The sequence below is a fragment of the Lupinus angustifolius genome, chromosome LG18 (assembly GCF_001865875.1).
Source record: "Lupinus angustifolius cultivar Tanjil chromosome LG18, LupAngTanjil_v1.0, whole genome shotgun sequence".
NCBI classification, from domain to species: Eukaryota; Viridiplantae; Streptophyta; class Magnoliopsida; order Fabales; family Fabaceae; genus Lupinus; species Lupinus angustifolius.
In genome coordinates this window covers 16,229,008-16,241,719 of record NC_032026.1, presented here as the reverse complement: position 1 = coordinate 16,241,719, position 12,712 = coordinate 16,229,008, and the positions used below count along the sequence as shown (strand labels likewise).

General features: G+C 35.4%; 2 protein-coding genes across 2 annotated transcripts; one reads left to right on the top strand and one right to left on the bottom strand.

The window, feature by feature from the left end:
- LOC109333425 (RNA-binding protein 8A-B-like) lies at nucleotides 857-3,579 on the top strand. The gene is made up of 4 exons (XM_019568908.1): nucleotides 857-1,211; nucleotides 1,419-1,555; nucleotides 2,696-2,847; nucleotides 3,206-3,579. Exons 1-4 carry the CDS (start codon nucleotides 938-940, stop codon nucleotides 3,252-3,254), a joined length of 612 nt encoding a protein of 203 aa, XP_019424453.1. The 5' UTR covers nucleotides 857-937; the 3' UTR covers nucleotides 3,255-3,579.
- On the bottom strand, nucleotides 5,022-12,258 carry LOC109332782 (beta-adaptin-like protein C). The gene is made up of 15 exons (XM_019567813.1): nucleotides 12,057-12,258; nucleotides 10,480-10,677; nucleotides 9,914-10,027; nucleotides 9,502-9,752; nucleotides 9,258-9,393; nucleotides 8,971-9,150; nucleotides 8,761-8,853; nucleotides 8,250-8,461; nucleotides 8,084-8,147; nucleotides 7,818-7,997; nucleotides 7,277-7,369; nucleotides 6,568-6,965; nucleotides 6,114-6,303; nucleotides 5,826-6,029; nucleotides 5,022-5,594 (listed from the first exon to the last, which is right to left on the bottom strand). Exons 1-15 carry the CDS (start codon nucleotides 12,141-12,143, stop codon nucleotides 5,295-5,297), a joined length of 2,700 nt encoding a protein of 899 aa, XP_019423358.1. The 5' UTR covers nucleotides 12,144-12,258; the 3' UTR covers nucleotides 5,022-5,294.

Sequence of the window (12,712 nt, the reverse complement as noted above, 5' to 3'; positions counted from 1 at the left end):
GTAGTGGGAGTCGAGTCCAAACCAATTTTTTCACTCAGTGATCAAAGAAAGTCAAAACGAAAGGGATGAAGCTAAATATTGATTTTGAGTTTGTTTTATGTTTTTAATCTTCTATACTTTTTGTCTTCAATTCTCGCTAGCGACATTTATTGGATACCCTAAAAGAGATTTCACCTTCTATACTTTCTCTCTTTCTTCTCAAGGGTGTATTAGCATAAGACTCCACTTTTCAGCCATTTATGTATTGTACATCACCTTTCTCCCTTTTCTGTGATCCCAGTCATGCTCTTTTGAATGAGAATAAACCCTTCGTTAGACCATAGAACGAAAGAGGAGCCCATTAATCACGAGAAGACAGTATCCTATAAAGAAGTGTAGCGAACTCGTAATATCACTCCATGGGTACAAATTGAAAGCGTTAAGCTATGCCAATTGCAGTTCCTCTGAAGGAGGTCTCTTTCCGAATAGAACCTTTGAAAGCAGAGGCACCGATCTCATCAAGTAAGTTGTTCAATCAACTCTACTTCTTCTACCCTAGAACATCAAAACGTCATTGATTCAATTCTCGATAGCAATACTTATTGGGATGAACAATCACACACCTGAAAGATATTTCTTACCCATAAAAGTAAGAGAACACCATTAATAATCTCCTTTTTTTTTTACTTCATTTTATTTCTTGTATCAAATAAAGCTTAACAAATCCCATATACAATACAACCATTCATAAATCACCAATATTTCTTTAAACTTATTTTATTTTTCCAAGTTGATGGTATAAGTAGATTTGAATTATTTATATTTTCAAATAAATATTATTTCCTCTAGAATTAAATCTCATAATAAATATCTGAATTTGGATATTAGAGTAAGAAAGTAAAGCTGAAATAATCACTCATTCTTCATAGTCTTCTCTCTCTACACTTTCCGTGCCCTAATGGCTGCACCCGATGGCGAAGCTTTGGATTTCGAGCCCGAAGACGATGACTTGATGGACGAAGACGGCGCCGTCGACGCCACCGATGCTTCTCCCCGTGCACCTCCTCTTCCCAAACTCAAATCCGCCATCACTTCTTCCACATCACTCTCCGCTCCGATGAAAACCAAGGGTCGTGGATTTCGTCAAGAAACCGATCCTAACCGTAACACACGCCTTGCTGCCTCTGATTTTGATTCTCTCACCACCGAGGGTGGTCCTGGACCTCAGAGATGTTAGTTCCACTTTCACCTTTTCATTTTTCCGTTTTTAGGGTTAGGGTTTTGCTTTTCATATTTGATGATATTTGCGCATATAAGACTGTGTTATATGGCCACTGTGGTTCCCAAATCAAAGAGATGGGATTTATTTCGTATTTGCATTTTAGGATCATGTATGGTAGTTTCAATTTGTTTTGGATAACATTGTCTGTTTGGTGCAGCCATTGAGGGATGGATTATTTTGGTCACGGGTGTTCACGAGGAAGCTCAGGAGGATGATTTGCAAAATGCCTTTGGTGAATACGGAGAGATTAAGAACCTCCATTTGAATCTCGATCGTAGGACTGGGTTTGTCAAGGTATGTCATAATTGCTCTTTCTGTGGTCTATATTTTTGTTGATTTCATCCTCAAGTGTTTGTTGCTATGATTTGTTATTATTTATTTAGAAACGTGGATGGCTTCTGCCTCTGCACTTGTAGCTATAAGTATAAAGAATATAATTAGGTTAATTGCCTAGTTTTCATTGGACTGAAATGCATATTTGGTTATGTAATATAGAATCTCATCCTTTTGGAGTTGTCTGTTTTTTGTAATCTTGCTGTTGCATATTAAGCATTAGGCCAAATTACCATTGGTATTGCAGAATGCAATCTCGCTTTTGATCTTGGTTGATATTTGAAGTATACTCTCTTCATCTGAAACTAATTTCTTTTAACTGACAAGGGACAAAATTAACTCTGGCTACATTGTATCACAAATAAAAAGTCCTTGTGAACTTCTCATTTTTAAAGATATTGCTTTCTGATCAGTTATATCAATGGCGTTCTGTTTTATGAAATTTAACTTATCATTTTGAAGATATTGCTTTATAATCTGGTAATAAGAAAGTTTTGAACTATAATTTAGTTATGGGCGTAATATTATCAATGTAATGTGTGTAATTTTAACAGGCAATCTTTGGCTTAAACTTGTGTCTCTTCTTTTCTTTCAAATAACTTTAGACCTTTTTCTTAACTTTACAACGTGGAAAAGAAATGTATGGGTTTGATTTAATTTGTAAATGAGAGTGTATGAACTACATGGTGCTCCTTATTAACTGGTGTTGTCAGCCAGATGTAGCAATTACTTTAATACATGGAAGTGTGTTGTTAAAGTCCCTGTATTGCCAATCCATCTTGATGATTCAATTTTTTGTTCTCATTTGGCGTAAATTTGGGCTTTATTTTGAATGTCATCATGACTCATGGCATGAATTTTGTTTCGTTACAAGGCTAACGATTGACTCAAACGTGATTTGTTCCTATTCAGCAGAAATTTTTGTCATTTGTGCTTCTAGGAACATACTGCAAGTCTGCAATCATTGATGTTTTAAGCTCAGCTTCAGAAGAGGCCAATTTGTTTTTTTTGTTTTTCATGTGACACTTTGTTTAGCGTTTTTTTCCAGCTGCTTGATCTTGTGAAAATTTGTATTTCTATTCTGATGCATTTTGATTTTAGGGTTATGCACTGATTGAGTATGAGCGCGCCGAGGAAGCTCGTAATGCAATAGAGAATTTGAATGGATCTGAGCTTCTTACACACACCGTTGGTGTTGACTGGGCTTTCAGCAGTGGACCTATAAATGATTCAATCCGAAGAAAGAATGCGAGGTATGTTTTTGCAATATATTTCTGTAAATCATTGCAAATTCAATGTGGGGTATGTTTTTATTTTTACTGGGGAATTTGATGTGTTGCAACATAAATCATCAATCAAATTCCATGCAGTGTTGGTTTGAGTTTTACTTCCTGCATTTGGGTTGGTATTTCTAATCGTAGAATTTACTTGAGCCTATTTGCACTCCCTTCATTAAGGTTTGTAAATAGTATTTGCTACTGCGTAAAGAAAGAACATGCCTTCTGAACTTCAACTAGCTTAAATTTAGTGGTTTAGTTAAAATTTGTTTGACTTATTGTCCAAAGTTGTTGAAAGTTTAGCATTTGAATATTTGGAACATTCATTTTGCAGATCATCTCGTGGTGAACGGCGCTCTAGGAGCCCTAGGAGAAGATATTGACATGGTGTGTTTTGAGTACATGTTATTCTGTCTTTGTGTTAGCCCTTAAGGGAGCGCCTTGGTTTCTATCATTCAAGCAGTCGAAGATTTTTCCCAAATTTGTACTACCGCCGGCCAAAATACATTTGTTGCTGAGGATTCGTATCTAATATATCCTTTGTTGAATGAATGATATATAACTCTTAGCTTAGTTTATTATGGTGTATGGTGTTTAACATCCTAGTATTGCAATGCAGTAATGTGTTCTGGTCTTACTTTTTTCTTACATGTAATGGCACTATGTTGAGGATTTCTTTTCGATTGCATTCTTGTTTTACATGTGTGATGTGGCTGGGTCCTTCTTTTCTTTCATCAATGCATGCATCTTTATTTCTCATTTTTACAACTCTTTCTCCTAGTAATTTTACATACAACGACATGTGTTGTCTGATATGCGCTGAAGTTGATGGAAGCTATCGACCTTCGAACGGAACGGGTGCACGTGCTTGGTTTGGATTTTATGTTATTTTCAAGTGATAATTATGACTATTTGTTTGGAGTTTTATTAGTTGGTATGATATTAAACAACTGACCCACTATTTTCCCTTCCTGGTTGATCAATAGTAATCTTACATTTTCTGATTAAGTTGGCTAAATGCTATATAATATTTGAATGGAGTCACAATGCCCCTATCATAAATGAGTCAGAAAGCTCCAAACAATCACAAGAACTTTCAACAAGCAACAAAAAAACAATGAAATGATCAACATGTAATCCAAGTTACGTGCATGTTAAAATCCATAAACACTATTAGTACCCGGAAAAATGAAGAAAAACAGAGGTTAGGGATGACATACCTTAATTGTCATGTAACATTTGCACGAGATAAAGTTTAGGATGTGGGTAACATATCACAATAAGTGAAGTACATATTGTTAGGTTTCCATTTTGAGTTCAGTTTGAGGGAAAGGAAGAAGAAAAAGTTTTAGAAAAGGGACTAGGTTTTCCTATTTATTTATTTTGTTGATTAACATACCCATGATTGTGTTCTTGGTAGTGGAACTGGAAAATCTAGCAATATAGTGAGACCCACTCATATCCATCCTGACCGGGTAAAGATAGGAATGAGACTCCTCTCTATTAAAAGAGAAAAAATTATTGATTGTGTAGTTAATTTCAAGGAGAGAAATGTTATATTATTAAAAAATATCATGTCATATTACTTTTTGTTTTACGTACTTCCCTAGAATGAGTGTGTGCTCATTGTTGAGCATCATGTGCAACTAGAGTAACTAAAGTAGTGTCACTCCAACATAACAACACAACATCACTCTCTGTGTTCATTTACTTACATAATAATGGGTTCTTTTGAAGACACTAATGTGGTTCTCTCCAAAATCATAAACCTTGAACCAAACCATGCATCTAAAATCATGGTTTTTCTTCTCATTAACCTCGATCACTCTCAACTTGTAAAAGGGACGTGCCACTCCTTTCACTCTCAACTCTTTGTTTTTAAATATTTTGTTTTATGGATGACAGACACTGTTTGTCCCACCATATACCTAAAGGATTTACATTTAAACTTAAACAACTAACTAGCTTTAAATTTCAAAGCTTTATTCCTAATCTGTCTACATATATGTTTTTCCCTAAAAAATTCTTTCACAGGTAAAGTTATGTGCATGTTTTTTCCTAAAAAATACTCTTTAATCTTGCTTATATGTCCAAAGATACATCCAACGTAACAAGAAAAAGAAATCACTAATCAATAAGTTCATATAAAATGGTAGCGGGACCAATGTAATCAGAAAGCTATATTACAGACCACAAAACCTCTCTACAAACGACATTCCCAAAAGCACTATTGCAGGTTTCAATAAAGACCAAAATGGCAATAGTGAAAATGAAATACAGCTGGCAACTGGCAAGGGCATATGATAGATAAACAGTGGGGGGGAAATTCAAATGATACAATACTTCAGTCCAGAATGTTTATCAAATATGCTAACAAAAACAATGTATAACCAAAAATAGGAAGAAGAAAAATACAGACCATTTTAACCCATGAGAAGAGTCTCAACGGCTTCAAAGAAAAGTGAAGACATTTCAGGGTTTGGAGTCTTGATTGCACATTTGACACCAGGGTTCCCAATCGCAGTGGTAAGTTCAGTTAAGAACGGTATCCCTCGAGGGAGTTTAGCTGAGAAATAAAACACATCCTGGTTCGCATTCTTGCGCTTTGCAATAAAGAACATGTTTGATGCAGCGAGTCGGTCTAGTGTTGCTTCAGCAGTGCTAAGCACAATAGTTGGGAAGTCCTTGGAAACCTCATTTGAATCTGGAAGAGATCTCCATGTCTGCAGCACAGTTATAATCAGGTTTCCATTTGTACGTTCAGGTATTAATCAGAGAAACTTGCTAGGTTGTTTAATTTGTGTAAGGTTTCACACTGAGCATGGCATTCTTTGTAACTTAGATAGCTAATCTGACTAACCAGTGTTGGTCTAGAAAGTAATTCCGTGAAATAAATAAACAGAGATTTGACAAAGATAAAAAATTTATAGAATTATTAGGAGCAAAAGGTATACCTCTAAGAAACTGGAACGCTCCATTCTACCATCCTCACTAAAAAATACATGCAATGAGAATTTATCATTGAAATACTGCACCGGCTGTTGATTGTTTTTCACAGCAATCTGTAAAAGTGAGCTAGGAGGACCTTGGGACATATTCTGGAACGTTACCATAGGAAGGAGTGTCCTAGCTGATGTTCCAGGTTGTATTTGTGCAACCTGAGGCGAAGAATAATCTATTAGAGCTTGATTTGAATTTTGAACAAACAACCAACTAAAAACCCTAAAAGCAAAATAATAAACCTGCAGGGCTCCAGCAGCTGCAAGACCGAATGTGTTCTTGTTGAATTGAATCATGAAGCCATCAAGTGGAACCTGAGTGGTGTTCTCAAACAACAAACTGTAAAATATTTGACCATCCCGTCTAATAAGTTGTGCACTGATTTGTAAACCCTGACCAGTTGAAGCAGGTACTAAAATAGGCAATGGAGGTCTGAAACAGGGCATAAGATATAACTGTTAATTAAGCATGACTTCAAAGGCAGAGTAAGTAATCAATGTTTCACAAATTTCTCAGGATGTTGATATCTTGTTGAACTCATGACCCTGTTTAATATCATCACATAGTTTATCACTAATCACTAATTCTATACAAAAGTAACATTCTTTTCATAACATACATGAAATGCTAAATACAATAGATAATTTCATAGAAGTATGCTTTGCTACAATTACGTATAATCCCAGGATCACTCACCCAGTAGGAGTAGCTGGCTGATCAAGAGGAACAATCGAATTACTATCCATGCCTATCAAATCACCAAGTAAATCTGGCACGAGTGCAGCAGATGGAGGTGTAGCCGGTGCAGATATTGTAGATGCAGGTGTTGATTGTCTGGCAGCAGGTGGTGATGTGACACCATTTGCGGGATTTGCAGATGACTCAAAATACCCAGTTTCACTTCCCTCGGGATCATCTTCTTCAGTTCTCTGAGCTGAAGAGAGGACACGAGTTACAAAAGCTTCTGGGGGCTTGTGATAAACAGAAGATAATGTAGCAATGTTGGCAAGAAGCTCATCAAGTAGAGAAGGTTCAAGTTGATTTGAGTCATCAGTTATAACAGGCTTCTCAGCTAACACAACATCCTTAGCTGCCTGAAAAAAACAAAATAGATACATCGCATGTGTAGCAATACTGGTTATCCTTATCCATGGAAAATTTTGGGAGGAATTTAGAAAACAACTATTATTTGCATGTGGTTATACGAAGACTATCAATTAATGATTTAAAGGTCAACCCTAATTGTATGCTAGTATTTGCACAGAATGATAAAATAAATTAATCGGTCCTCAACAGAGAGTCAATATTTATCCAATCTTCTGTTGGTTATGCAGATCAAACAATTGACCTCATGTAGACAAAAGTGCAAATATAAGAGATTGGATTCAAATTCAAGAAATCAAACCTCGGGATCAGTTGAAAGGAGACGCCAATATATGTATGCACGATCTCGCAAATCAGGATTATCTGTCTCCACAGTGGCATTGTTCAAAACAACCTGTAAACATGAGTTATTAAATGAAACTTAGCATCGCCTGAAGAATGTGGAAACAACTTCCATGGAAGGAAATAATAAATGATATAATACAGAAAGGAGGGATAGAAAATTTTCCAGATGGAATCTCAAAGATGCACTATTCAATCATTCAGATAATTCGTTTTAGGAGGGATAGAAAAATTATGTCTCTCTCTACAAATGTACGAATTCCAAATTTACAACTACTACACAAACTCATATCAGACAGACATGGAATTGACACAGCTGTGTAATATCCCTGACTATTGATATTAAAATTATAAATTGGTTATATATGCCACTTAACAAGAGGTTCTCATACTTGGTTTAACAGTTCTCCAGTTTGATTTTGGCATAGAAAGAATAATACATATAGCACGGTAGAATGTTAATCCTATTTATTTGAATAAACACGAATATGAGGCAGGACCTGAATCATCTGCTGTGGTCCCTCAGTTGGCTTCTTGAGGAAAAGTTTGACAGTAGCAGTCAGCAATTGTAGTTGGACTTGTGCAGGTTCTTCGGGGAAACTTTCCAAGAAACTTTCAAGAAGTTCATCAGCATTGTCAATTCTTTCCGCATATTCACCAATAATCCAGATCATTGATGCCTATCCACGAGGGAAAAGGGATGAGAAGGTAAGCATGCAAGCTAGTGCACAATGACAATTACAAAGGCACCCAGAAAAACTAATACCTTGGCTTCCGGCTCATCCAAGGTGTCTAAGTTCTCACAAAGTGTAGCAATTATGGACTCATATCTGCAGAGTAGAACAAAGATTCAAGCAATGTTTGAAGTGTGATAGTAATCAATAATTGTGGTATTTCCTCTAAAAAGTACAGATGAAAAAATATAATAGTACGTGTTGGGATATCTTCTAAATATATCTTTGATAACAATGATTGCCTCTTGAACCACGTAATTTACTTTTATCTTGATCAACTCGAGCAGAACACTAATGCAACGTTCAGCTGCTCTCTCTAATTTGATGGCACAACGACCAATTGCACGAACAGCCTTTCTAACAAAATCTACATCAACTTCAGTGGCATACTCTTTAAATTCCAATAAAACCTGCAGAGATTATAATTAAAACAATGTTCATCTCAAGTAAATGGTAATGCTGCGATGCACCAGACAATTAGTTTTTCATGTAAAAATAATAATAAAAATAAAAAATCATTAGAGAAACATCAAGGATAAGGTATCCTGCTCAAAATTGAGGGTCTTATCTCCATCACAGGATAACTGATTACCATATCTTTGGTAAGAAACTTTATGTTCATTAAAATCATTATAGAAATCAACCCTTGTCATAAAAAATGGGGGGAGGAGGGAAATATGAATTGACAACTATATTATGGAGAAATTACCTGGTCTATATTTCGGTCTGAAGCAAGTTTTATCATAATCTCCAATTTTTCCATTTTCACATAGATAGGATCATTGTACTTGCAGAAAAACACCTGTAGATAGAACAAGAGCTCCATAAACATCACACCCTCCACGATGAAGTAGAGAAGCTCTTCACTAACAATCAACAGTATTATTACTATGACGAGATGAAAATTTCAGATCACTACCTTAATTTCATGAGCAAGAATTGTTGGTCTTCTTTGTACTATAAGATTGATATTCCGCAGTGCTACATATTGTATCTCAGGTTCTGCAGAGAGTAATGTAACAAGAGGAGGGGCCATCTTTTTGAAAAGATTCCGAACCACGTCGGTACTGGTGATAAGCTCCATTTGTTGAAGGATCATCTAAAGTTGTTATAAAACTTTGATTAGAAAACCATAGAAAGTATGATACCCAAAGCATCAATGGTGACATATGGTAAAATGGGATAAAAAATAACCAAAAAACCCACCTTAACAGCTGACAGAACAACTGCGCAATTTGCATGCTGTAACCGTGGAGTAACTCTTTCTACTATGTTTTCTGCTTCGCGGGCATCAGCTGCCTTGTATCTTGAAAGAGCATCTAATATAAAAACTTGACCCCATCTGGCACATGAAGGAAAAGCAAGAGCTTTAGATTAAAGGAGGTGCAATAAAAACATTAAAAGTGTTTCCAATTTCAATTATGATGGAAAACATACAATATGAACTTACTCTGTACATTCATTTAAAGCGGTAAGGAGCTTTGACAGTGTTGGAACAGTGATCTCAAAAATGGGTCTAGTACTATTTTCCTGAATTTCAGCAAGCGCTGCTACTGCATTAGCTACAACCATTGGATTATTATCTGATATCAAATCCTTCAGGGATTCCAAAAAGCCCCTGTCCTCAACTAACTCAGCATTTATGTCATAAAGTTTGGCAACACAAATGGCAGCTGTCTTGCGAACATATGGATCATCATCCTGTCAAAATATCATATAGAAGTAAGAGTTACAATCAGAGCCAAAAAAGAAAAGAACTTCGGCATTGGTGTCAACACGGTATGAACTATGAAGTCATGACCAGAGGAATTCAAAGTTAAACAATAGGCACATATAAGGTATAACAGCGCTAAGCTATGTACCTTTAGGCATCTTTGAAGGGGGTCACATAGATATTCAGTAATTTTATCAACACGAATGCAGCCCATTGTCCTCACAGCTAAGGCACGAATCAAAGGATTTGGATCTTGTGAATCCTGTGCATCATTTTATAAAATCACATGAATAAAAATGCATAGTCACAACTTCAGATGAGAGTAAGTGTTGAATACTCAATTTCTAAGGTCGGTTTTGCTAACAATTGTTATTAAGGAACCCAAAAAAAAGCAATGTTGTTATTGGAAAACTAAAAAGTTGTCCTCTTAATCTATTAAATACACCACTTCCCAATAAAGACTTTGCTTTCAGATAAATACATCTCTTGGAAATAAATATCCTCAACCAATATGATTATGAATTGAGGATGAATTTCACAGGGTAAAATAATTTTAAAACAAATTATAAAAATTGGAAGCATAAGGCAGTGAGGGAAGAAGGGATGTATAGTCAAGAAAACCCACAAATGCAAGAAATAAATGATAGTGAGGAATGAGAAAAAATCTAAAAACAAGGTTACAAGATGAAGGAGAACAGTCATTCCAGCTTTTACCTTCACAAATGTATTTACTGCAAGTATTGCTAGGTCAGGCTGGCTCTTCGCATAATTTATCAGATATAAGTAGACTAGCTTTTTAAGTTCCAAATTTTCTGTTTGCATGCAATTCACCACATCTGTGAACAATGATGAGACATCCTTCCCAACAGTCATTGCGGCGATAACCTTTTTCACGGCATCTTTTCTTTTGTCCTACAAAAGATGAAAGAAATAAGGTTCACATATTTTTTCGCATACAAATTTCAACTATATCAATAAAGGAGTGACTACCTTTACAAAAAGGCAGGACAAAGAGGTTCAAGAGAAGACTTGCCTGTTAAAAAGGGACAGCTGACTGCACAAAAGTGGGACACTATTTCCGGGATTTGAACCCGTGACCTCCAGGTCACAAGGGCTTACCATTTCCCTGAGGCTCACCACTAACATATTTATTTACAACAACTTAAAACTAAGAAACAGTGATCAACACATGCCAGTGTTTATCTATAAGATAAAAAGATGGAGATGTAATGTAATATTCAATTTGCCTGCTATGTTGCAGTAGTTGATAAAATGTTGAACTATGAAGAACAAGAGGGAAAACAAAAGATGCAAAATCACATACGTTAATAATGAAATTCAAGAAGAAATAAAATTAGATAAATTTATATTTCTCAAGATGAGTAAGCTGCAAATTCAGTCCTCCAAATATAAGAGTGGCATCAACTTGGTTATAAAAGTTATGTGTTGCCTGAGTATGGGTATGAGATAGAACATCTTTTTTTTAAAAAGACTAAGGTACAGGTACAAAAAATATTTTAATATAAATAAGTATATATAAGAAAGGACTAATCAGAGGATGCGAGAGCCTCAGCGTAAGAGGTTGAGGCCCAAAACCAGTTTATATGTGAGGATGGCAGACTAATCATGTGAGTTGGATTCAATATTATGGTGTGACTAAGAATGAAAAGGGGAAAAACTAAGTTTCCATGCCAAATGGCATAGTTTGGGAACAATTCAAACCAAAGGAGTACCCATGAATCCGGGTACGCACCTGATACGGGTATGTCACCATGTTTGAAGTACCCATGCTACACCGGTGTCATTGAAAGTTTAAAAAACATCACCACATTGTTCCTACTAGGACTTAACAATTAACATTTTAAATAGCTCGGGTAGATAATTATACACCATAAGGTGGCATTTTAAAATTTTCCTAAACGTATTTGGTAACACAAATCATTGACACTAGTATTTGCTGGAGTGAATTGAATGGTTCCTCTTGTCCATGTTTGTGTACATTGTGAAATCAGAATCCCTACATTTTATATTTACTCCAACCCTAGAATTCAACTGAATCTAAATGAAGGACGAGGTGAATGGATTAGCAAGTGAATAATTATGGCATGTAGAAGCAATGAATTCGTAGGATCAACACATAAATCAAGAATTAATGATAAATCAATCAATTTTGTGTGATTGAATTAAATCGTAAGAAATTGAAAACACGGGAAGTAGATCTATGATAGAGGGAAATGCGAAATAGAAAATGGGATGAATAGAAAGAGAAATAGAAGGGGAAGAAATGTAACCTTGTATTGAGAATTGAGTTCCTCTTTGAGCTCAGGGATTTCACCTTTCTTGGTGGTAGAGAAGTACTTCGAATCGTTCCTACTCATCTTCTCGAACTTTCCCAACCAAATGGAGAATAATCACAACCAAGATTAACTAAATCGTTCTGTAATGAACGTCGTCGTTTTACTACCGGGAAAGAACAGGGCAATAAGGTAAAATACCAATGGTGGATGGTTCCTTTTTCTGCCAATGTTTCCCTCCTCTATCGTTTTTATTTTTATTTTTTGGTTTAACACATGTATCTTCGCATTTGAGATAATCCCATCCGAGCCGGGAACATTATAGATATGTGAGGCTAACTCTTTTTTCTATCCATAAGACTCGAACCTGAATGCTTAAAAAGAATCACGTACCACTTAAACCAACGTCCTTTGGTTCTATCTTTTTAGTTGATGTATGAGTGTAATATTTTCTTAAAGATTTGTATATACTCAATACATTGTTATTATAAATATGTGTGTATACTTAATACATCATCTACAATTTATTTAAAATATTTTATTTATAGAGTCATTAGTAATTAAATATGAATGATATAAAATATAATAATAATGTATAAAACTCATACATATTTTTTAAATGTTAATGTGTAAACTTTATTGATGAATAATGT

Bases quoted from the DNA above. Each gene is read 5' to 3' on its own strand.
- LOC109333425 (XM_019568908.1), top strand. From the start codon at position 938: ATGGCTGCACCCGATGGCGAAGCTTTGGATTTCGAGCCCGAAGACGAT. The intron at 1,556-2,695 runs GTATGTCATAAT...TTTTGATTTTAG, and splicing joins GTAGGACTGGGTTTGTCAAG to GGTTATGCACTGATTGAGTA. The intron at 2,848-3,205 runs GTATGTTTTTGC...TTCATTTTGCAG, and splicing joins ATCCGAAGAAAGAATGCGAG to ATCATCTCGTGGTGAACGGC.
- LOC109332782 (XM_019567813.1), bottom strand. From the start codon at position 12,143: ATGAGTAGGAACGATTCGAAGTACTTCTCTACCACCAAGAAAGGTGAA. The intron at 8,148-8,249 runs GTACTATTATAT...TCTACTCTGCAG, and splicing joins TTTAGAAGATATCCCAACAC to ATATGAGTCCATAATTGCTA. The intron at 7,370-7,817 runs GTCCTGCCTCAT...TCATGTTTACAG, and splicing joins GACCACAGCAGATGATTCAG to GTTGTTTTGAACAATGCCAC.